The sequence below is a fragment of the Balaenoptera ricei genome, chromosome 12 (genome assembly GCF_028023285.1).
Source record: "Balaenoptera ricei isolate mBalRic1 chromosome 12, mBalRic1.hap2, whole genome shotgun sequence".
NCBI classification, from domain to species: Eukaryota; Metazoa; Chordata; class Mammalia; order Artiodactyla; family Balaenopteridae; genus Balaenoptera; species Balaenoptera ricei.
Genome location: NC_082650.1, coordinates 38,733,415 through 38,759,843, shown reverse-complemented (window position 1 = coordinate 38,759,843; position 26,429 = coordinate 38,733,415). Strand labels below are relative to the sequence as shown.

The 26,429-nt window shown below is 39.9% G+C and overlaps 1 protein-coding gene across 1 annotated transcript in view; it reads left to right on the top strand.

Moving 5' to 3' along the window:
• The first annotated feature begins 7,129 nt into the window (after positions 1–7,129).
• The window catches only part of NKAIN2 (sodium/potassium transporting ATPase interacting 2), a 1,008,072-nt gene continuing 988,772 nt past the window's right edge, over positions 7,130–26,429 (top strand). The window contains exon 1 of the mRNA XM_059941958.1: positions 7,130–7,378. Coding sequence (XP_059797941.1) covers positions 7,325–7,378 — 54 coding nt within the window. The 5' untranslated portion in view covers positions 7,130–7,324. The remainder of the gene's footprint in view (positions 7,379–26,429) is intronic.

Here is a 26,429-nt window from a genome sequence, read left to right as displayed (position 1 = left end):
CACTCATGGGGGTGGGCACCTAGGTCTTCCCCCCTTTAAGTAAGGTGGGCTTGTGACTTCCTTGGAACTAATAGACTCTGGTGGTAGTGGAGCTGGGTGACTTTTTTTTTTTTTTAATATTCCATTAGCTGGATAGACCACACGTTTCTATTTTTTTTTTTACATTTTATTTATTTATTTATTTATTTATGGCTGTGTTGGGTCTTCGTTTCTGTGCGAGGGCTTTCTCTAGTTGTGGCAAGCGAGGGCTTTCTCTAGTTGTGGCAAGCGAGGGCCACTCTTCATCGCGGTGCGTGGGCCTCTCACTGTCGTGGCCTCTTTTGTTGCGGAGCACAGGCTCCAGACGCGCAGGCTCAGTAATTGTGGCTCACAGGCCCAGTTGCTCCACGGCATGTGGGATCTTCCCAGACCAGGGCTCGAACCCGTGTCCCCTGCATTGGCAGGCAGATTCTCAACCACTGCGCCACCAGGGAAGCCCGAGCTGGGTGACTTTTGAGGCTGGGTGATAAAGGGCAGTACAGCTTCTGCCTTGTGTGCTGGCACCTTGTGCTTGGAGCCCTCGGCTGCCATATAAGAAGTCTGACTCCTCTGTGGCAGCCATGCTGTGAGGAAGCCAAGCTGCAAGAGAGGCCACATGTAGGTGACCTGCTCTGCAGTCCTGGTCTTCAAGTCCTTCCAGCCCATGTGCCAGATGTGTGAGTGAGTGAAGCTTCAGGTGATCTCTGCCCCCAGCCACAGAGCCATTCCCAGTCCTGGAGTCTTTCCAGCTGAAGCCCCAGTGTGGAGCCGAGACACTTCCCCAACTGAGCCCTCTCCAAATTCCTGACCTATAGAACCCTTGAGCATAATAAAATCACTGTTCAAAGCTGTTACATTTGCAGTGGATTGTTACCCAAATATAGCAACTAGAACTCCTGGCTTATCCTTACACTTATTTTTCAATTCTTCGTGTTGAAGAAAAAAATCAGCACAACTTAGAGAAAAATAAAAAGATGACAATACAGATTTTCTAATCTCTGATAAATATTTTTTTCCTAAAATTGCATGTCTTTCTATGAGATAATCTATTAAAATAATAATAATTATTTATATAATTATATTTATAATAATAGATTATATTATATAATATATATAATTATATATTATTTATTATTTATATATAATATATTTATATATATTATATATATATTATATATATTATATATAATATATATAATATATAATATAATATATTATATATATTTATATAATTATTTATATAATTATATTTATAATAATAGATTATTTGTAATATTATTATTTGTAATATCTTATTATTTGTAAAATAATTGTATTAATATGACTTAGAATATCTCATAATAAATATGATTGAAATGTTAAAAATACTCAGGTTAATGTATGCAATTTATCTCCAGCAAATAGGTACTGAAATCACAGCATATTTATGGTACTTTACTTGATCTTATAAGTAAAATTTACATAAATTACAAATTAAAATAATTTAATTTAGAAGGATATAACCCAAATGGTATTTAATACAAAAACATGACTGGTTACGCACTGACCATAACACAGCTCTGTCCTTATCATGGCATAATCTGTCATTGTGGCTTATCAATATCTCTGAAGGCCAGCATTTTGGTCACATAGATAAATGGATTTTTATTGCTATGGTCTGTACTGTAGAATCTGTCATTAGATAATATTATTAGAAATGGACTTGAACTTTCAAGAGGAATCATCACAGGAAAGTGAGAGTCAATGTGATACATTTTTAGGCCACAGTCCATCTCAGCATATTTACTAGGTATTTAATAAATAATTAGTGCATAAAAGACACACAAATTAAAATGGAAGGTGAAAAAGTTTTTGAAAAATTTTAATATTCATTACTGATAAAGGCATAGGGGATCTGGCAAGCACATTCCCTACAGGTGTAAATCTATAGAAATCCTCAGAGGAAATTTGGATTTATTTATCAAAAGCATCGTAATTTTGCTCATTCTTTGTCTCACTAGTTCACCTCTAGAAATGTATAATAAGGAAATAATCAAAACATAGGTGATGACATGCCTACAAATTTAAATATTATAAAATGTATAATATTGAAACATTGGAAGCAAACTGTATTGGTTTTCTGTTGCTCCTATGACAAATTACCACAAATTTAGTGGCTTAAAACAGCACATTAATTATCTTACACTTTTATAGGTCAGAAGTCTGACATGGGTCTCAGCTGGCTAATATCAAGCTGTGGGCATAAACGTATTCCTCCCGAAAGCTATGAGAGAGATTCTGTTTCTTAGCCTTTCTAGCTTCCAGAGGACACCTACATTCCTTGAATCATAACCTCCTTCCCCCATCTACAAATCCAGCAATGGTGGGTTGAATGTCTTCTCATCTTGAATCTCCTGACCCTTCTTTCATTATCTTTTCTTTCTCCCCACCACCCAGATGTTCTCAGCTTTTAAGGGCCAAGTGATTAGATTGGGACCACCTGAATAATCCAGAGTCTTCTCCCCATCTCAAGGTTCTTAATGTAATCATGTATTCAAAAATCTCTTTTGCCATGTGAAGTAACATATTCACAGGTTCTAGGGATTACTGTGTGGACATATTTGAGGGGCCATTATTCTGCCCACCACCAAGGGGGGAAAGTGGGGGTGGGTGGTGGTGGGATGAATTGGGAGATTGGGATTGACCTGTATACACTGATATGTATAAAATAGATAACTAATAAGGACCTGCTGTATAGCACAGGGAACTCCACTTCGCTGTACAGTAGAAACTAACACAACATTGTAAAACAACTATACCCCAATAAAAAAATAAATACAACTTGTATGTCTAAGAAAAAGATATGAATTAAATAACTGGGATACTTGCTTACATTGGAATGTTATATAGTCATTAAAGCTGTGTTGTATGCAGAATAACGATAACTAACAATGTTAAAATGTTAACTATGGGCCAGGCACTGTTCTAAAAGCTTTACATATATTGACATTACTTAATGCTCCCAACAACCTTATGATATATGTGCATTATTACTCCATGCCCCCTTTTATAAAGAAACTAAGGTACAGAGAACTAAGCGATTTGCTGAAGGTTACACAGTTGCTAAGTGGCAGAGCTTGGATTATGAAGTCAAACTGGCTGCAGAGTCCATGAATTTAATAGTTAATAATTTGGACATATGTTCTAATCTATTGTTAAGTGAAAAAAAGTAGATTAAGATATAGTACGCATGATATAATTCCATTTTTGTAGTTTGTGCAAAAATGAAAGATTATCTCTGGATGGAAGGATTAGGAGTGATTATTTTCTTTTTTAATTTATTTTGAAAATACTGTTTTCTAATAGCTGTTATTTTCCAAAGAAGAAAAAAAAACATCCAAGTTTGTACAAATATACAGTGAATTAAATGTTGGTTTTGTGACTGTAAAGTTAATTGCTGCCTTTATGTTTTCAAACTATAATGAATGGAGACCGAGTAAAACTCAGAGTGAAATTGCTCAGTGGTGTTATAAAGCCAATGTAACACATTCTCCCCACAGAAACAAGATAATTAAAAATAGCTGTGCCACCAGACTAGTCAACAAAAGCCCTTAGCACCTTATAGAGCTGAATAGTATATAACTTTATACGCATATACTATATAGTACATGACTAAACAAAAGTGCCATCACCATTCCAATTTGAGGTGTCTCTCTCCTTCATGCACATCTATGGGACAGTTGCAATTCTCTCTCTAGTCTTTTCCACTAAGGCTCCAAAGATGACAGGAAATAGAATAGGAAGGGCATGGCCACCTTAAGGAATGGAACTGCAGCCCTAACTACAGCACATTTTCATAAGGCAGGCATAGCCTATATGCTATCTAAAAGATACGATGTGATTTAAGTTTAGAGGTAGTAAAGTATGATCTCAATAAAGCTGGAAAAAAGAGACAACTAAGTTTGTCATCATCCTTATAAATATTTTTAAGTCATCACTTCTGTACGGAATTCTAGAAGAATGACAAGCAAGTACAGTAAAATACCAATACGAAAGTACAGAAAAGAAAAGCAGATTTTGATGTCCCACAGACATGCCTTCACCACACTCTAATTCTGCCACAGAGAACATGTGCGTCTGTGATCAAGACATAGTAGTCCCCCTTTATCCATGGCGGATGTGTTCCAAGACCGCCAGTGGATGCCTGAAACCACTGATAGCACAGAACCCTGTACACAAGGGCATCTTTAAAACGAGCATTGCACCAACTCACCAGTTTCCTGTGAGTAATGAACGAGATGATGTAGGGGCAGCACGTAAGGCAGTGGGTGCACGCAGTAAATGCAACGGCAGGTGCAACACCGAACACGCTTCTGGTTCACTCTTCTGAGAACAGTGCCAATGATGTCAGATCAGGAATAAAAAACTCCTAAAGGCTGCCTTCTGCTGGGTTTCTCCAGAGGCAGCCCTGACACAGGATTTGAGTGAAGTGGTTTATTGCTGAGTTGATCTCAGGAAGCACCAGTAGAGGAGTAGGGAAATGGGGCAGGGAAGGGAAGGAAGCTAATTCAGAAGGCAGGCATGAGCATGCCTCAAGGTTTCACAGCTCTGGGTTGAGAAAGTTGGGGAATTTATCCACCAACTCCCATCCATTACTGGGGGAAGGTTGCTCTTGAGGCTGTACCTTTACTCCCAGTCAAGCACCTCCTGTGGGCAGAAAAAGCCTGTAACAGTCCCAGGTGCTTGCAGAAAGAAGATGGGCATGTTCTAAAGGGCAAGAATCCAGGGACTATGCGTGGGGCACTGAGAGTCGGCTACAGACAGCGTCATGTTATCCTTTTACCTGTGCAGCCTAAAGGCCACTCAGGCTGTTGCTGGTTGCAGGGAAACCACTGCAGGATTATAGATGAATCCACAGAAATGCACTGTTGCAATTACGAATTTTAAAAGGGAACAGAATGCTTTTCATAATATGGCAACAGCTTCTTTAAGCATCAGAAAGCATTAACTTACAGCTTTCTTTTTGCTTGGCAATACAAAATACCTACACCCCCAAGCAGCTACTGGACAGCTAACCTGTGTGTAAAAACAGAGTAACAACGAAAAGAAACACTTGCCACCAGATACCTCTGGCTTCAGTTTCACCAAGTGTTGTGGAGCAGTTATTACTTGTTAGGCCCTTCAGTGGGTAAGAAAGAGCACATATTGGGCTCTCATAATTTCATTAAACTTCGAAAGACACTTTTCAGAGAAAAGTCCATTTACAAGTGGGGCGATTAAAATCAGGCATTCTCATTATAGTAACAAAATATCCACATTCTACAAATTTAACAAGTCAAATCTCTTTTCTGCTGTCTACAGTTGACAAATCATTTCTGAAAATTCAGTCCCACACTTCTGAAGACTAGGGTCCCTATGCCCTATTCAATTTCTTTATATTTAGTCATTCTGATACGTCATTATTTATTCAAAGGAAGCAATCATTTGGGGTCCGTATTTGTGGCTCCCAGCATAATATTATCCTACACAAATACCATTTTCTCAGTAGGGCCAAATCCCATTTGCTAGGGAAAGCTCTTTGCTTGATGTGTTTTCAACAGTCTTAATCTCTTCGGGGGGTGTGGGAAGATACTTGCTAGTTTCCTTAACCGTTCTCTTTTCTTACCAATCTTGCCCCTTCATACCAACGACTCAGTACCTCAGCGGATCTCTACACCACACCTTCACTTCCTGGGAGAGTTAGAAATGCTTTGACAAGAGGCTCAGGTCTATAAAGAAAACACTGACCCTTGGATCCCGACACCCAAACCCCAGGGGACGCCACCTGGACCAGACTGCTTCGCTCTTCAGCTTTCCACCCGCAGGTGGCAGCAACGGGCTCCGAAGCGCGTGTCTCCGCAGGTTACAGGAGCCGAGGCACAGCTTCTGGCTGGCGTTCCAGAGCGAGGGCTGCAGCATCCACCGCCAGGAATCCACATCCAGCCCGGACGGCCCCTGAGGCTAAAGTACTTCGGTTTTGAAATTGTCTCTGATCCTTTCATTTCTTGAGTGAAAACAAACAACAGTTTGAAGCAGCAACGGCAACTCATTGCGTCCCTACTTCCCCCAGTTCCCAATTTTCCCACCAACTCCAGCAGCAACCCGGCCCCTTTTCCGGAGCAGGGTCTGTTCCGTAACTCTCTACGCTCCGGCCCTTGCACATCCTTGGGAGCCGGGTGCCGGGCGGCTGGCAGTGCGTCGGCAACCGCTGCGTCCCTTCTCCTCCGACCAGTCTGCCACGCGGGCTTCCGGCCGGTCGGGATGCCAGGGCTGCACTCCTATTTCATCAACCATCCTCCTTCCCTTACCCTCCTCTTCGTCCCTTTCCCCCCAAACACACACAGGCACACAAGCGGCTCGGTCGCGCATAGTGCTCCGGGCTCGGCTGCGGGAGCAGGACCCACACAAGCCCAGCAAGCTACGGACACGCCGCCCGGACTCTTCAGCCCGCGGGCCCCAGTGTCCCCACCGCCGCAGCCGCCGCTCCTGCGTCGCTCCTTCCCGCCTAGACACCGCCGCCAACAGCCCCCTCGGCTGCAGCCCCGGCAGGGCTGGAGGAAGTTGACGCTTTGGGAGGGGGCGGCGGGGAGCAGGTTGAAGGATTTGTTGTAGGAGGATTAACACATCTGGGCGAGGGGAGGGGCAGCGCCGCTGCAGGACGCGGCGCGGACCCGGCAGCCCTGCGCGCAGCAGCCTCGTCCGCCGCCTCCCGGGACCGCGGAGCCCGGACGCCCCCGCCCGGCCCGCGCCCCGCCCCCGCCCGCTGGGCCCCGCAGCGCGGGGTGCAGAGGAGCCGCGGGCGGCGCAGGGAGGCGGGCAGCGCCCCGCGCGCGCTTCTGCCGCCCCCGGAGCCGGCGCGCGGAGAGCGCCGGGCGAGCGCGCGTCGGGCGGCGGCCGCGCTGGGGGGCGTGGGGCGAGGCGGCGCGGGGAGCGGCGGGGGCGAAACTTCGAGGCCAGATGCCCGAGGGCGCGGCGGCGCTGCGAGGCTGCCGCTGCTGCCCCTGCGGGCCCCGGGCGCGTCTCCGCGGGCGGCGCTGCCCGCGGCGCGGCGTGTGCACCGAGCGAGTGAAGGTATGTGTGGCGGGCGCGGCTGGAGCTGCCGCCGCCACCGCCACCGCGCTAGCAGGTCCTAATGCCTGTCACTTCCCAGGACGCTGGCAGCTGCAGCCCGGAGCCCCCGAGCCCTCGGCAGGTTTGCCTGTCCTTCCCCGCGATCTGATTGGATAAAGTGGGGGCTCGACGGTGGCCGACGTGGGACAGTTTGGCTGTGGCAGGGGTCTCGGAAACCATGGGTTATTGCAGTGGCAGGTGCACGCTTATCTTTATCTGTGGCATGCAACTGGTAAGTGACACTTGGGTCCTCTTATTCTGTAATGTGCCTTTGAGATAGTGGGCAGGGGAGTGCAGTAAAAGGTCTGTCATTGATTAGAACGGAAGAAAAAAGAAAAGGTGACAGTTATATTGCCTATATTTAAAATGCTTTCAGGGAGACGCACTGTGGGGTACAGGACAGGTGAGGCTTTCCGCCCCCACCTATTTCTTTCCCTCTGAAGACAGTTTGGCAGGTGCGGGTTAAACTTGTCTTTAATTTCTTTAAGCAAAGCAAGAGGTATCTCATGTTCTTTTATGCTTTGTGTTCCTATTAATGTAACAACGTGGTGGTCACATGTGATTTACTATACAGGTGTTAAAACAAGAGAAATAACGGAATTTTTGACTTTTCTTCTATGTAGTAATTTTTGCAGTATCTTTGTTTCTTCATTGACGTGTATTATTTTTCAAGGAATATATTGTCTTATAAGTATAATGCTCTAACAAACCACTGTGTAGTGCAAATGGTATCCTTACGACAGTCTGATGTACAGGACACATTGAGTTTTAAAAGTATGTAGATTGAAGAGAAATACTTAGATGAACTCAGCGACAGCATTGCCATAGACTGAACCAGTAGCCTTGAAATCACAGTTATTACAAACAATTCTAAGGAAAAATATTGTATCTTACATTATCTATGTAATTGCTCCTGAAATAGATACTGTTGTCTGATTCCGTGGGATGGAGAATTATATGTACTTTTTGAGGAATGTTGTACAGTTGCAAAGAGGCAAGGAGCCAATAATGGAAAACGTCACGTCTCTGAATTTAAATTCCCTAAGGGCAATAGAAGGAGGGGCTGAGGATAGTTTAGAGGTGAAAAATAGACCACTTTAAGTGGTTAATTTGAGGTAGGAGGTACTTGCTCACTCCTGTTATCAAACACCTTTCCTTGGAAAGTATAAATTAATCTGGATAACCACCCACATTTCCAACAATTGTTTCATAAAGGCTGAAAGGACAAGACTGGAGACAATATCTAAGAGCCCAATCAGTAATCGAAAGAGCAAGAATTTGCTATTTAAACTGATAAGTGTTCTTCATTGTTTATCAGTTGTCATGAAGCCCACGAACGGTTGTTGTTGTTTTCTTTAATATTTAGCTGAAGCAGTGCTTTTAGTTGTATATTGTCTCAAGGATGTTTTTCTTTCCCAGGAAAGTTATCTGATAATGTATATTTTGATCTGTGAATTACTTCTGCACTTGGTTGTAAGAAAAAGAAGGTAGAACTATAAATATAATTTTAAGAATGTAACATTTTCTCAGTGACATGTAAAACAGTTTATTTTTCTGTACCACATATTCAGTTAAGTTCTGCAATAAAGTTTTTTTTCACTCTTAATGATAAAGCTGATCAGAACAACGAGTTTACCTTGGAAAACCACCAGTAAGGCCAGGTGTGCCAAACTGTATAAACATTTTCAAAACATTCTTATGTTCATATATGATTCAGAAAAGAATACATTTGCTGATTCACTGTGTAAAAGCATAAAGCTGTGAGAATGGGTGAGTAAGAGCACTCTTATGCTTTTTTCAATTTTGAATCTTAAAAATGTGATTTAGCTTTTAATCTTTTAACATAGTAGGGCTTTATTGTGGTAGATGTAGGCATTAGATCTATATGGCATTTTGGGTGAAGAATACAAACTCAAGAACTTAAACAGTTTTAGAAAAACATAAATATACAAATGGGAAGTTTAATATACAAAGTAGCATAATCAGGCTAAAGGTGTGTGTGTGTGTGTGTTTGTGTGCATGCATATATGCAGTGGTGTGTTGGAGAGGTGTTATATCACTTATGAAACAGAAATTCTGAATCAAAGCTAAGTTCTCTAACAAAATAGAAGTAGCAGTAATATAGAAGTGCTCAATCTAAGCAAGTATACATTTGAATCCTAAGAGGTATTTTAGGCTCTATAAGAATCATCTGATTTTTCCCATTCAGACTTTAGGTACCACCAGGCTAATATAATTAGCAGCCATGTTAATGCAGATGCAGAAGAAAAAACAAAGGACGAAGAACAATTGTTTTGATAGGGTGAAATGATCACATTTAAAGGACTCCAGAGATTCCTGTTAATTGTTGTTTCTTAGAAATATAGTATTTAATTTTAAATAAAATAATTATTTTGCAACTAGTTGCAAAGCACTGTGCGTGTGCGCGCGCACACACACACAATAGGTGGGTGTTTATGTTTTCCTTTGTTCTTGATAGATCTTTGAAAACTTTATGTATCTTTGAGCTATTATGAGTAAAGTTTGTTTTATAAGTAGCCAGGTTTCCGGAATGTACCATTGATTGACACAAAAGTTCGCCTAGTTTTGTTTACTTCTGTAGTGTTCAGTGTGCATTCTCGTAACATTTGGGTATTTTTTTGCAGCTGGACAGAAAATCTTAGATTTATTAAAATTAATTGAAGCCAAAATTGTCTAAGATAGAAACTTTATTAAGTTTCTTTGTTAAGTAACTATTAAGTTTCTAGAAACATTTGACTCCAATTTTGTAAGTAGAGTGTTTGTATTTTAACTAGACTTAAAGCAATATTTATGTCTGTGTAAACTTGCAGCTAACCTTAGAAGGAGATGAGGTAGCTTTAGTATTGTGGCGATGGGAACCTCATTCGTCAGTATATTATCAGCAGACACAGTGTTTTGATCCTTTAACACGTGAAGGACAGAGACAAAGGCTCCAGAGAAATTTACTTGTCAGGATTCTGTATCTTTGCTTTTAATTATGTTAAATGTGCATTTAATTTAATGTTTGACAGACAAGTGTGGATAGACATACATTCTTTTAAAAATCAGGAAATCAGTTTATAAGACAAAAAATTAGAATTTCATACTGTAGAGATTTAATATAAAACTTCCATTTATATGAAAAAGTATATGTCCATTTTATGAAAAAGTATCTGTCTCTATATATCATACATTAAAATCTTTGAGCTGAATGGTTACTCCAACTTCAGATTTTAGGGTGATTCCTATGAAAAAGCGGTGTGATCTCTGGAAACAGATTTGCTGCATGTGCAGAATCCAGCATCTAAGCTCATAATCTGAAGAATGTAATTTTATTTTTATCATTGCTGTCCTTAATGCTCAGAAACTGAAGATGTTAGTCTCAAAAGGCATCACTGCATTTGCAGTGGTGGATATGGTGGTACAGGACAAGAACAATTTAACTTCTTATTTACAACTTTCAGCAGTTTGTGAAAGAGTTTTTGCTATTTTTTTTCTTCGATGTTTGGTTGAATCAAAGAGTACTTTATATAAATGTTGAAAAAAATGCTCAAATATCTCAGATATTTCTCAGTGAAAAATCAACCATAATATGGAAGAGCATAATTTATTTTAGTTTGAAAAGATAGCTTTGTTTTCAAGTAAAGAAATTAGAAATCGCCCACATTTTTGTACACTAGACTCCTATATGGCACAAAGCATATGTATCATAAACAATTGAAAGAAAGTATAGATTTACATTGAACAGATTAACACTTGAAAATGCCAGTCTTGCCATGTGTTCTATGAAGTATTGCTAACTTGGAGCAGGTGCAACTAACAATTAGGTTAGTACACATGTGCAGCTGCCTGGAGAAGCTCATTTGAAACAATTAAGAATGATCAGTTGTTTTCTACTGCATAGTTTCTAAGCATTTTTGGAGGTACAAATTTATTAGAGAAGGCCATGAGTATATACGTGGACTAAGAAAAAACTATTTTATTGTAATTATGGAGTGTTTCAGTGGTGTCGATCGTGATTTTATGCAGTGTTCAGAGTTATAAGGTCTTTGGTTACTTAAAACAGAATAGAGCATTGACACAAAGTGGCTTGAAGAGTGCCGGTAGAATCTTATGATTTTCCTAGGGTACTTTTGACAAGTTTGAAAGTTCCCCAGAAGTGTAGAACGTTATCTCTCACAACCCTCCCTCTCAGAGAATTTAAAATTTTAGAGTCAAATGCCATTGGTAATAAAATCTTGAGGTCATTAATCAATCTGATTCATGGAGAAGACTAACAATTTCCACATAATATTTCAGAAACTTATGATGGAAAAATATGCTAAGAGTTTGCTACATTGTAAAATAATGATTACTTTCTTCCTTTTAAATGTTTTCTGTTTTTGCACCCCAATATTATCATGCATGTTTTCGTCTTTAATTTACTCTTTCATTATAATTCAGCACTGCTCGGCCCTAATGTTGACCAAAAAAAGATGTAGAAACTTCTTCCAGTGCCCAGCTCTGTTTCTTGGTTCACAGACCAAGGGCAGCTTCTTTTTTCATACACCCAAAGTTTCGTAGAACGCTGTTTCCCCTTCTTTCTCAAATAAAGGCTTGAATGGGTACCATCCCCTGTGCAGAATGCCAGAGTCATCTCTGGCTTGGGGCGCATATGTGGACAATGGCCCAGATATGCAAATGGGCATTGCCACCAGCTTTTCCCTCTGATGCTGCTTCACTTTGGGGTCAGATTCTCTACTTGCCCAGTCAAGAATTTCAGAATGGCAGCCAGGGACTCCTTAAAACAGGAGGTCTTTATTTCTTGGTCTGTTTCTTTCCTGTGCATGTGTGTACTTGACAAAAATAAAATCTGAGACAGAAACACGTTTTAACGTTTCTGCGTTTATACTGGAAATAAAAATATTAAAATTATGATGTCATTAAATATCTGTCTATACAGTTGTCCCTTGGTGTTTGCAGGGGATTGGTTCCAGGACCCTGCCCCTCCGTGGCTCTTGCCTTTGATCGATCCTCAAGTCCCTCATATAAAATGAGAGTCAGCCCTCCATTATCTGTGGGTTTCACTAAAATTTCAAGGAATTTGTTTCAATTAGTTAGTAGAATTTCAAGCAACTCAGTTTAGTTTTTCCAAAAATAGGTTTGAAACCAATATTGCTGATAATTACTTCCCTATTTCCATGCCTTATAGCACACAAATATCAGAAACCAAACATACACAGAATTATTTCACTTCTATTATTTCACCTGTAAAATGAACTCTTCTAATTTTGGTCCCTTTTTTCCCCTTGACTATTGTGTATTTTAAATATAATGAAATATATAGACCATCAGGATATGACGTATTTAGGGTTTTTTTTTTTCTCCATAACAACAATAGAATTAAGTACTGTATTTATACCTACATCATTTCTATTGAGTGGAAATAGAAGTGTATGAAACATTTGTACCAACCCTAGGAAATTGAAGAACATTTAAAAATCATGAAAGCACAAGATAAAATTATATCATTTTGTTTTTGCAGATTAAGGTGGGAAATAAAATTTATAAACTGGTTTTCTCTTTTTTTAATATCTCAGGTGTGTTTAGATTTGAAAGCTCTTACTATCTAAAGGACGTAGTTGCTTCATCTTCCTGAAATCAGTTTTCCTTTTTTTTTTTTTTTTTTTTGCTTAAAGTCTAAAATTAGTATCGTGTCTGATAGAAGTGGTCATAACATTTAATCTAATGCAAGCTATAGACTGTCTTTTTTTTTTTAGCCTGGAATAGGAATAGAGTGACTTCTAATGCTAATAACTTTTGCCTTTTAAATTATTTTGGATCCTACATGCAAATTTTGATCCCTATGAAAACTCTTTTTGAAAAGTTTACAAATAAACTGATTTTTATGTGCACTTTGAAAAAACGTTCGTCTTTATAATTTGTTATACTTTCAAAATCCAACTTTGTAAAATACTTTAAAAATAATGAAAACGTTAGTATTTATTGGAAGCTATTTCTGGCTAAATGCTAAACGTCTAAACGTGTGTTTTTTTCACTGATTCCTTTCCAATAATCCTATGAAGTAGGTAATAGATATTAGTATCCCCATTTTACAGAGGAGGAAACAGGTTCTGGAAGTTCAAGCAACTTACTTAAGTCACCCCGTTAGTAAGTGGTAGAGCTTAGATTCAAACTCAAGTTTACCTTGACTTTAAGCCTGATGGAGGTTTTATCACTGCGTCCATTGCGTCCATTGCATCCATGTTCGCCATGGAACATGAAACAGTAGCAGTAGCTTACATTTGTTTAACTAACGAAGGCAGTATCATCTACCTATTGATTCCCGGTCAACACAGTAATCAACACAAGACTAAGCAGGCACAGAGAGAAGGCTTGATGCCAGGCCCCTATCCACACCTGGCTGGCCCACGGGGACTTGGGGTTTACCATCTTTGAACTGCCAGTGTGTGGACTAGAGAATCAAAGGAGAGGGTGCCCCAGAGTTGGTGTCCCTGGCTGTTCCCACAAGATTTCAAATGTGCCCTAACACTGCAAAGCACACTTGTAGTTGTACCCTAGAGAAATAACCCCTCATAGTAAGGCTGTATTTCTGTCATTGTTCAAGGGGAGAAAAAAATGTTACAGCCGCTCTGCATTTCTGGCCAACAGGGACTCGGACACTTTGATAGGTATGTTTAAAGAATATTCCATGGGAAGAAAAAATGTATTTATTTTTCTCACATTCCGGTTCTTTTTGAATCCAGACCCTGATGAATGGCTAATGCAGAGTAATGTTATTTACCTGTTGTTTCTATTTTTTTTTAACATGTCCCCAATCCTAAGTCCACCTATTCCACTATTGGTGAGGATATTAGTTAAAATTACTGTTGTTGGAAATAACTTCAAGTGATAGGTTATTTAAAATATGCATTGCATTGAACATCCTAGAAAATTCTGGAACTGCAGTGTGTGTCAGAATCACCTGAAGGGCTTTTCCCATACAAATCAATAGGCCCCACCTCAGTGTTTCTGATTCAGTAGGACAGAGACCTTAAATTTGCATTTCTGATGAGTTCCCAGGTGACACTGATGCTGCAGGTCGAACTTTGAGAACTACTGGTCTAGAAATTAGGCCTTCACTTAACGTTGTTGCAGGAGTGTGTGAACCTGTGTTTGAAATTCTTCAACCCAACTAGATAATTAGCTCATTTCTTCCTTTTGCCTGTTACTGATGTGAAAGAAAACTTCTCTTCAGGACCAAGTGTGCCTATTTCTGACTTCCAGCTTAGTCCTATTCAGAAGTTTAAGTAAGGGAAATGGAAGGTCTTTTCACAGCATTTGTGTCTTTGCAATGAATAGAGAGAAAAATCTGAAAGCGATTCAGTGCCTCTAGTCTATACCCTCTATGCCTGGTAATGCTGGAGTGGAATTGGTCCCTTCAACTGCTTCTCTTTGCTAGCCTAGCCCCTCAGTCTGAATTTCTGGAATAGCTTCTCGCTGTGCAAAACACAGCCCTGGGAGAGAGAGAGATCTGAGGGAATATGCTGAAAAAGCACTGGACTAAGTGAGAAGGCAGATTTTTTCTACCCTGTCTAGCGCTTCATACGGGACAACTAAATAACTGTGACTTTGCTCAAGCCATTAATATTCCTGGGTGCTGTTTACTCATTTGAAAAGTGGGGCAAATAATTCCTGACCCATTTACCCTACAGAATGCTTAGGAGCATCTGAGAAAATGTGCTTAAAGTTTACATGAAAGAGCTTCACAAATGTGAGGCTTCATTGCTGTGTTACTTCTGATATCTAGAAAAATCTCTGTAATTATTACTATTTTAATCTTTAAGAACTGTTCATCTAGTGAGACTGGGAGTGGTTGCGGGGACGCCTATATATCATTTGACCAGTGGCCCTAGTTGCAAAAACTAGTTTCTTTGTAGAAACATTTTTTTCTTCACCTATCCATCATTTTGGGGGGGGGGGGACGGTATATGAATAAGGATTACAAAGTAGGTGCAAATGGTTTGAAATAGATAAACAATATGCTTATGTGTGTGATGTACCCACTTTAAGTGTTCTTTAAGAATTAAACTTAGATTTCACAAAGCAGTCAGCATTCTGCTTGGTCAGGCAGCATTCCACGGGTGCTAGTCCTGCAAAACGCTCCCCCCGAACATGAGCTGTGAGGTTAACTGTGTTGTGGGGTGGGGCACTGTCGTTACTATCCTCTCTCCCGCCCCCAAGGGGCATGATTCATGTTAGTGTATCTGCAGCTCCTAGAAGTCCTGCACTAAAGAAACCCCTGCTTAATTCCCTTTAAGTCTGCAGATACTTAGAAAGTGTTTGCAACAAACCAAGGAACCTCTTTTCTGATATCCCCTATTAACCTTGCATGGAACTAGTATTTTCAGGAATAGTTTTCAGTGAAATATTACTCTAGGCTCATGATGCAGTCTAAAAGTTAATAATATTAAATTATTATCTAAACAATACTTAATGACTAAAAATTCAGTATGGAAACTCTTAACTTATTAAACAGGTATCTAACAAATAATAATACATAAAGATGTTTAAGAATATCAAGTATTAAAAAAAGAATATCAAGTATTATTATTACGTAATTAAAGTAAATGAAGGGAAGCTTGTTTTCAAGTACTTGACTTTTTTTTTTTAATTTTTAATTTTATTTTTATTTATTTATGGCTGTGTTGGGTCTTCGTTTCTGTGTGAGGGCTTTCTCTAGTTGTGGCAAGCGGGGGCCACTCTTCATCGTGGTGCGCGGACCTCTCACTATCGCGGCCTCTCTTGTAGCGGAGCACAGGCTCCAGACGCGCAGGCTCAGCAATTGTGGCTCACGGTGCCAGTTGCTCTGCGGCATGTGGGATCCTCCCAGACCAGGGCTCGAACCCGTGTCCCCTGCATTGGCAGGCAGACTCTCAACCACTGCGCCACCAGGGAAGCCCGACCATTTTTTAAAAATATGTTTTACTTGAGTTTCTTGCAGTTATGTTTTGGCCACTAAAATCACAACCCTCAACTTTGAAATTCAGTCAAGTCCAATTGCTGATGTTGCAAAGAGGGTGACATGTTGCAGGTTCCAAGGATGTTTGGAACTTCAGAACACCTAGGAGAGGGCGTCTGCAGAAGCACTTTCTTTCTTTTTTTTTTTTTTTAGGGAAAGTCTGTTCTCAGATGGATTTTTTAAAATCTTTATTTATTTATTTAGTTATTTGGCTGCATCAGGTCTTCGTTGCGGCACGCGGGCTCTCTAGTTGCTGCACATGGGCTCTAGAGTGTGTGAGCTTAGTTGCCCTGCGGCATGTGGGATCTTAGTTCCTCGAACAGGGATCGAACCCGTGTCCCCTGCATTGGAAGGCGGATTCTTAGCCACTGGACCACCAGGGAAGACCCCAGAGGCACTTTCTTTTAGAAGCAGTGGCTGAGGAGCAATGCCTGTATCCTACATCTAAAACCAAACTCCGTCTTCCAGCATCATACCCTAAATGTTTGCCTTTGCAGGGCGGGTGGTGAAGAGTCCTCATACTGACTTTTGTTTTCTAATCAATGCATACACTCGAAAACAGTAACGCATTTAAAAACCCCAACAATGCTGCATTCTTTGAAAACAAATGAGTCTTGGTTTGGAATGGAGGAATCAAATCTCTCCTGCTAACAGAAGTCTTTGTGTGCATCTGTATGGTGCTAATTACACAACAGAATAAGGAGGTATTTCAAATCCTTTAACTGACAGCTGTGTGTCAAATGATGGACAATCAATTTTATGTCTGAAATGTTCAGTGGTAGGGAATTCATGTGACCCTCTTCTAGCCATAGGAGATCTACAAGGCTAATCTTCCAGAGTATCATTTTTATAAAGGACAATCTCTGATGCCACTGAGAAACAAAATGTGGGGAGGACTTCTACAGGCCCCAGTGAGCAGAGAGCATTAGAGCCTGGTGGTGTGCTGCCTTCTGCGGTCTTGGCCCTTGGAGAAGAGCTCTTTCTACTGCCTTGGCTTGAGTACCTCCTTTGTTACAGAGTCTGCAGTGGTGGGGGACAGCTTGCTCCAGGAAGTCATAATTCATCCCTGGGGACACAGTGATTCAGACCTCATTCTCTTAATCTGTAAAATAGGGATCATGGACTCTACAGGACATGGTGTATCCAAGTGCTACCTGTTTGCTCCATTTCATTATTCTGAGGGACAGAGATGAGATTAGGGTCTTACGGATGTGTTTAACTCTGGTTTTTGGGAGCAGTGAGGGAGCTGCATATCTGTAGGATTTGGAAGCTGTTGTAGATTTGAGAATACACAGGTGGTATATAAAGAGCCCTGGGTCTTTTTTTTTTTTCAATAAAGCTTGCTCACAAATTTGATGATAGTGCATCTATAACTTGTGATTTCCTAAAATATAGGAGCTATGTGTAGGATTATGTATTCCTTACCCTTACCAATAGGAATTAACGGAGTTTCATTTTTGTCCATCTTTCATTAAATGCAGTTCCATTTTATTCAAACAAAAGATGGTAGTTATATTATGGCTGTTCAATAGCATTTATGAACCTGAGTTTTGCTTTTCTTTTAGCCTGGTATGAAAGGTTTTCAACTTTCTTCTACAGGATGGGGAGCAGTTGGGGGCGGGGGGAAGGGGAGTGTCTGGCTTCTGAATGTCTAATAGTTCACAAGCACGTAACACTACTTAAGATGATATATATTTTATTTTATTTTTATTTTTAAATAAATTTATTTATTTGCTTTTATTTTTGGCTGTGTTGGGTCTTCGTTGCTGCACATGGGCTTTTCTCTAGTTGAGGCGAGTGGGGGCTACTCTTTGGTGTGGTGCGCATGCTTCTCATTTTTGTGGCTTCTCTTGTTGCAGAGCATGGGCTCTAGGCGTGTGGGCTTCGGTAGTTGTGGCACGTGGGCTCAGTAGTTGTGGCTCGCAGGCTCTAGGCGCGTGGGCTTCAGTAGCCGTGGCCCACGGGCTTAGTTGCTCCGAGCATGTGGGATCTTCCCAGACCAGGGCTCGAACCCGTGTCCCCTGCATTGGCAGGCATATTCTTAACCACTGTGCCACCAGGGAAGCCCAAGATGATATATATTTTAAAGGACAGTCTGGTGAAGTCTGTGAAGTTAACTGTGAATTCATTAATGAATTTTCTCAAGACATCTGGTTTTATCTAAAACATTCCTGGGAAGTTCCACAGGTTCTTAAGATCTATGGGACAGTGCTTTCCCAGTTTACCATTTTATAGACTGTCTCAGAATAGATTTGCTTTTGTTAAAAAAAAAACTGCCCTAAAAATCAGGCATATGGCATAAATTCAGTTTATGTTTAGTAAATGTAAATTTTGTAACAGCAGTGTTTGGTGACCTTTAATTATATGCCTCTCTTATTTTAATCCTTAGGGGAAACCTGTTGGTTTTCACTTTGTTTTCTCAAGAATGAGGTAGTAATGATCTCTTTGTTATTGCACCTACTTTGTATGGTTTTGTTAAGAACCAGAGTGACCAAAAATCTTAGCTTTTCCCTTAAATTGAGAGAAATGAACCCTAGTGAGTCTTTTTTTTTTGGAGATTTATATGGCAATTCGACGCAGAGTTTATACACAAAATAGTTTTGTTGCACGTTTGCTGCTGTTAGGCCCATCTTTTAATTTAATCTTGCCTAATGTTTGCTGCTGTTAGGCCCATCTTTTAATTTAATCTTTCCTAATGTGAATAAAAATGTTATATATTGAACTTTAAGGGGAATAGATGGATGAGAAATGTTAGCAAAGTCATAGACAGAGGCAGTGATACTAATGTATAGGAGGAATGTCACATTTTGGGTTGAAAAGTAATTCGGCAACAGTATCTTCTTTTACAAAATACATCTCTCTGAAAGTCTTTCTGATGTGTTTGAATGCAGCCCTTAGACGGCCATTACCAGTCATGTGCTTGTAATGAGAGCCAGGTGTGCACATTGCCCTGCCTTGGGGTGTTGGGTGATGGAGAAGACCCAGTAAGACTCTAGGAATCAACTTGGAGTTGATTCCTAACCTGCAATGCTGTGTGTTAGTTATGATCATTTTAAAATAATGAATGAATCAATCAATCAATAATGGGAGGAAATTAAGCAATTACTAAATCAGTTTATCAAGTAGGATTTGTGAAACGTCCACACATGAATAGCATAATGACATGTACTGAATAAATTGTGTCTGTTTCTACCCTTTTGGCAATTAGGGCATGATCTAACTGGAATGTCAAGCTGTGTTTCTATCGTAAATTGATCTGATATCTAGTGGTTTTAATAATTGAAGATTATTTTAAATTGCAACCTGATCCTTATTATTTATTAGTTTACTAAGCCATCCAATTTACTTACTATGATAGTAGTTAAAATGTTTTAATGTTCTCTGTTCATTATGTGCTGTTAAGATCACATTTATGCTGACAGCAAATCAGATCAGTGTTAGTAAAAAGTAAATGTTGATGTAAACTGAGCCAACATGATCCATTTTTTTAAAAATGTGAATTCATACAGTTTAAATTCATATTATCTAATTTGAGACATTATTTAGATATTCTGAAAATTTAAAAATACAGAAGTTAATTCTGTCTTTATGTTTCAGATCTGTGGAATGGTAGTTTTTACCTCTTTTGTGTATCACAAGCTCTTTTGAGAACCTATTAAAAGCTATGCACTCTTTCACCAGAAAAATGCCTGTACAACTAAAGAAGATTCACAAACTTCTCAACCTAATCCATAAAACGTAGGTGAAAAATCCCCGATAAATTTTAAATTTCATTTCTTTTTTTTGTAGGGGGGAGAGTATCTACCATTTCATTAAGAGCTTCTGTAGTAGTAATATTTATTTGTTTGTTTATTTGTTAATTGAAGGATAGTTGATTGCTTATCAGTAATTAAGTTACTTTGAATTCAGGAACATTTGAAAACATATATGTATATATGATATATACTACAATATATTGTTAAGATATATACACACATATGTAAGTACATATATGTGTGTTTGTAATACAAGGTAGGAGAAGCCAAGAGTGGATTTTGGGACCTAATGAAACTTAAAAGGTTTTGCACAGCAAAGGAAACCATAAAAAAGATGAAAAGACAACCCTCAGAATGGGAGAAAATATTTGCAAACGAAGCAACTGACAAAGGATTAATCTCCAAAATGTACAAGCAGCTCATGCAGCTCAATATCAAAAAAAAACAAACAACACAATCCAAAAATGAATGGAAGGCATAAATAGACGTTTCTCCAAAGAAGATATTCAGATTGCCAACAAACACATGAAAGGATGCTCAACATCACTAATCATTAGAGAAATGCAAATCAAAACCACAATGAGGTATCACCTCACACCGGTCAGAATGGGCATCATCAAAAAATCTACAAACCGTAAATGCTGGAGAGGGTGTGGAGAAAAGGGAATCCTCTTGCACTGTCGGTGGGAATATAAATTAATACAGCCACTATGGAGAACACTATGAAGGTTCTTTAAAAAACTAAAAATGGAACTACCATATGGCCCAGCAATACCACTACTGGACTAATGGGCATATACCCTGAGAAAACCATAATTCAAAAAGAGCCATGTACCACAATGTTCATTGCAGCACTATTTACAATAGCCAGGACATGGAAAAAACCTAAGTGTCCATCGACAGATGAATGGATAAAGAAGATGTGGCACATATATACAATGGAATATTACTCAGCCATAAAAACAAATGAAACTGAGTTATTTGTAGTGAGGTGGATGGACCTAGAATCTGTCATACAGAGTGAAGTAAGTCAGAAAGGGAAAAACAAATACTGTATGCTAACACATATCTATGGACTCTAAAAAAAAAAATGGTTCTGATAAACCTAGGGGCAGGACAGGAATAAAGACACAGACGTAGAGAATGGACTTGAGGGCACGGTGGGGGGGAAGGGGAAGCTGGGACGAAGTGAGAGAGTAGCATTAACATATATACACTACCAAATGTAAAATAGATAGCTAGTGGGAAGCAGCAGAATAGCACAGGGAGATCAGCTCGGTGCTTCGTGATCACCTAGAAGGGTGGGATAGGGAGGGTGGGAGGGAGACGCAAGAGGGAAGGGATATATGTATACATATAGCTGATTCACTTTGATATACAGCAGAAACTAAGACAACATTGTAAAGCAATTATACTCCAATAAAGATGTTTAAAAAAAAAAGTGGATTTGGGTAGTGGAAACAAACTGGACCTTTGTCAAAGATATTAAAGGATATGATACCTGAGAGTAACAGATAGTCGTGTAGATTCCTACAGTATAATACAGAATGATAACTGCTGTAAGAGAAGTAAGAATAAACTACTGAGGAGATTTGGGGGAAGCTACAGGTTTTCTCCTCATAGGCTGATCTCACAAGGTATGAAGGGCTGGTGTAAGGTAGGTAAGATTTCTATAGCTAGAGACTGGAAGAAAGAGAATCCCAGAAGGAAGAATGATAGTAGCAAAAAGGTAAGAATGAAAGGGCATATGTGTGGTACAATGAAGAATCTGACACACTGGCAAGTAGGGGAGAAACGGGAGGCGAAGCAGGGAATGGAAGGGGTAGAGGTGGTGCAGTTTGTGGATGGACTTGAGCACTTTCGGAGGGAGTTTAATCTTATAAGATAGCATTTGTGTCTCTCTAGAAGTTAATTGTCAAAGTGAATGGCCTAATTCCCCGTAGTAGAATAAGAAACAAAGTGATGTGAGAGTAGGGCGAGGTTTGGGGCAAACCCTGTGGGGAATGTGAAGGCAAAGCAGCAACAAATTAAATTGTTTGCTAAATTCATCAAAGACCTTAGCGAAACTGGGTGGCATGCATTTGTAGGGGAACCAGATATGTCTCCATCATTACCCAACTTTCTAAGACTTGGGATGGAAAAGCAGAAAATGGAAGTTTCCTCATCCTTAGACTGAACAAAACTGAGGGTCTGTGAGAGCTCTAAGCTATGAGAGTAGAATGTCTGACCAACTGTAGGACTGGGTGGGAAAGATTGATGTCAAAATGGGAAGAGGTAGTTCTATTACTGGAATCTCATTGCAAACACTGGAGAATAAGGAGTTGGGTTCAAAAGAAGGGAGATAATAGAAAAGGTGGGAGAAAGGTGGTTGGTGGGAGAGATGACAGATATAGAAGTTTAGATCTTGGAGAGGAGTGATGTAGAAGCTCCTGATTGGCCACCAAATTAGATGGAAGGTTTAGTTTTCTCAAAGGGTGAGAGGCAATGAGGTCCAGCTGTTAGAAGAACCATCATTCTGTATTTTGGCCTTAATAAAGATGATCAGAAATATGGGACTGAAAAGGAACACAGCCAGGAGGGAACAAGGGTGTTGTGAGGATGGTAGATGTTTGTAATAATTTGGGGAGAGTTTGGTTTAACCAGGATGGTTAAGGAGAGTCAGGAGGCAGCTAGGATGAGGAGGATGAACTGGGAGGAGTGGAAATGTTTGTTCAATGAGTATGTGAGCCGAGTGACTAAGGAAGAGCAAAGGTAGGCTTCAGGCAAAGCACTTTCTCAACTTCAGCAACGTTGCCAATTTGGCTGATTCTTTGTAGTGGAGGCTGTTCTGTGCATTGCAGGATGCCTAACAACATCCCTGGTCTCTACGCACTAGATGCCAGTAGCACATTCCCAGTTGTGACGAGCAAAAATGCCTGTAGACATTGCCAAATTGCAAAAGAGCCCCCTCATTGAGAACCACTGAGCTAAAAAGCAAGGTGCTAGAAAGAGCACTTAGAAATAACAGCAGGTTTCCTTCATAATAGATTTTGAGTTGTCCAGAGGACAGTGGAGGTGATTGTGAAGGGAAGACGAGCCTGGAGCCTGGCCGCTGTGGACCTGAGGGTCATGCCTTGAGGAGCACAGTGGCCTGGGTCACAGCCATCCCCTTGATCTATGGAAATAGAATCTTCGGGGAAGCAACCTAGCCATCTGGACATTTTGAAAACTCTCTAGATGATTTTATTGTGTTTCCAAGCAGGTATATATTAAGGAGAGCGGGCTGGTGGTATAGCAGCTATGAAGTTATGGAGAGCAGCAGGAGGAAAGACACAGGAGGATGGGAGGTAGGTTGAGCCATACATTAGGGAAGGGGAGTACCGAGTAAGCCAGTGTAGGCATATCGACTGGAGAGGCAACGCTGAATCTAAATTTATCTGAAAGCTACCTTCTATGGTCAATTATGTGTTCAACCAAGCTTTTACTTTCTTGGCTGTTTTGCTCAGTTTAGTTTGAGCCAGGTGGATGTTATATAAGACTCAGTGAATGCCATCTTTCCTTTGGTGCCAGTAAAGACTGTTGATGAATATTTGACACTTTTAATTTGTCCTTTCCCGAATCTGCTAGTCTGCTAAAATGCAGTATGTATGTCTTTGTGAAATTTCTTAATTAAGAAAGATTTCAGGTAAGGAGTATACATTAATTATAAGGTAGACATGTAATTGTTTACATGAAGAGCCAGATGTGAGAAATTTTGGGTCAAATTATGAATTTCTAGTTAAATAAAAGATTTGGATAAGAGTTAATAATATGATTATAACTTCAAAAGTAAACTTTTTTAAGACTCTAAAGAGTTGGGGAACTTTTCCTTGTTCTTATGGAAATATGCACACACACACATAGACACACACAAATGATAACTACTGCCCTTCAGGAACTTGCAATTTAAAATTCTTAAACTATTTATATTCCTTTGGTGATCCCCCAAACCCAAGAATATTCAACAACCATTGTAATATTTGATATCCTGATTTACCAGAAGGTCCATTTTTTGCTGAAGAAGTATAGTAAAACAACAGAGATTCATCTTTTAAATTATCCTGTCTTAGATTGTATAATGTCTCTTTTTCCAACTTGATTTCTTTTTAACTCAGTCTTTTGGTGGACTCTAATTTTCATGCTTAGAGAGAGGGGAGTAAAAGATTTCTTGAAGGTCCCTTTAACTTGATGGTTTTATGATTAAATTTTGCATTTAAAAATTGCCTTTTTCTGGGAGATCCAGGCCTGAAGGTGCTTTTCCAGCTCCATATTTGTATGGAGAGCAATTAATATAGCACATCATGCATTTTTCTTTAATACAGTACAGGGCAAAATAGCAGTAATAGATGCAAAAAAAACTTTAATAAACTTGGAAGTAGGTGCCTATGAAGTTTTTCTGATTTGCAGTGATGGTGCAATCCTCCTAAAAGTATACTTGGATCCTCTGAAAATTTAGGTGTGTGAAAGTGGTGTGTGTGAGGGGGCGGTGGGTGTAGTGGGTGTAGGATGAGAGCAAGGGGGGAAATAAAAATGATGCTGTTCATAGGAATTGACTTGGGTGTTTGGCTATATGTGAGAAGAGGGAAGTGGGTTATCTTAGAATACACTCTGCACTTCTAAGTGCATTGTTCTTCTGGATGTGGTAGGTTTTCAGCAGGTCTTGTTAACTGGATATCCACAGTGTTCAGGGTGAAAAGTGGAGCCCACATAAAGGCATCAGTGCAGAATGAAATAGAGGCAGAGAAAGGAGAAGCGTACTGTATTCAGATGAAACCCGTGGAAGTTTAGGTAGGCCAGATTGCAATTATCTCCCACTGGAATTTAGCCAGGACAAACATTAGTGCATGTTACTTTCCATCTAGCCTAATTAAAGGATTGTTGAGAACTACCAAAGTTGGCTGACTTGCAAAAGTCGGTGCCTGCTAAAATTTGTAAGTTATAAGTACTTAACAGTATGACCTGATTTTTATGCTGGGGTCATCTTATTAATTAAAGTTTTCCAATCATCTAATTAGAAAATACAGTCTGAACCAAGTCTGGAGGATTCCCAGTCTTACCTCCTAATTTAAAGGAAAGTGGAAACAAAGAACAGCTCTCAAAGCAATGCAGTGGAAAGCGAGACTCTGGACATGCCTTGAGAGATGCCCGAGACCAGCAGGGTAATTATTTAGGATGCACTTCCAGTAGAGACATTAAAGGGACACCAGTGAGCTAGCTTTTAAATGTGGAAATCTGTGCCAGCCCCCAAATTAACTCTTGGACTAGAATATGAGTGCATGATAGAAAGCTGGAAGGCATGACCAACACGACTGATTGAAACTAAGCAATTTGCTCTTTGATGTTATACTTTATTCTTTTCAGCTTGAATAATACTTTGTCAAAACAGCAGAAACAGAAGGAACAGTCTAAGACTCTAGATGGTTACCTGAAACTTAAAAACATCTTCTCTCAGAAAAAAAAAAAAAAAAAGTAGATTGTGTGTTTTCTAAAGGTAAGGTCCTATAACTGAGATGTCACATGTAAGTCCTTAAAAGCCTGGAGTTTAGTTGTCATCAGTGTCTTTATAGTCATACCATGCTGAGAACAGTGCTGTATCTAAAATAATAAAACACATTCAAAACATTTATTAAACATCTGTTATGTGCCACGTACTGGACTAAGCAGAAGGCATTAAAAGAAGGACAAAAAGGATGTGGCCAATGCAAAGATACATGGGTCAGTGGACGTCTGGCAATTGAGTAATTAATCATACTTTCTCATTCTCCTGCTTAAGCAGCCAAAATCGACTCAGCATTTGTCTGCAGGCTCTAGAAAATGAAGTCCTGGTACAGTACTTCAGTATTACAATAAGTACTGGTACTTATCTCTTCACAATGGAACAAAAAGGATAGAAAGGAACTTTTAAGTTTTGTTGGGAATTTATTTTTTTAAATTTTTATTGGAGTATAGTTGCTTTACAATGTTATGTTAGTTTCTATTGTACAGCAAAGTGAATCAGCTATACATATATCCCCTCTTTTTTGGATTTCCTTCCCATTTAGGTCACCACAGAGCATTGAGTGGAGTTCCCTGTGCTATACAGTAGGTTCTCATTAGTTATCTATTTTATACATAGTATCAATAGTTTATATACGTCAATCCCAATCTCCCAGTTCATCCCACTCCCCCTTTCCCCCTTGGTATCCATACGTTTGTTGCCTAGTTTAAAAGGAAGCTGCCTGTATTCTAGTTGTCTTGATCAATTCTCTAGACGCATGTTTGTAGGTGCATTTCCCATTTATATGGCAGTGGCAGTGCACAGCGTTATGGGACACAAATGGTCCCTCAGCCTTTCCATGCTGACCATCCAGATGCTTCACAGCTGAATAAGTCATGCCAGCATCCAGGGGGCTCTGCCCAACCAGCAGCTCTCCATGACGGCCGTCTCGTAGATCATGAGTGTGGGTCACAGGGAAACGGAAGTGTATTTATTTATGCCTCTTGTAGCCAAATGAACTTTTAAAAATTTG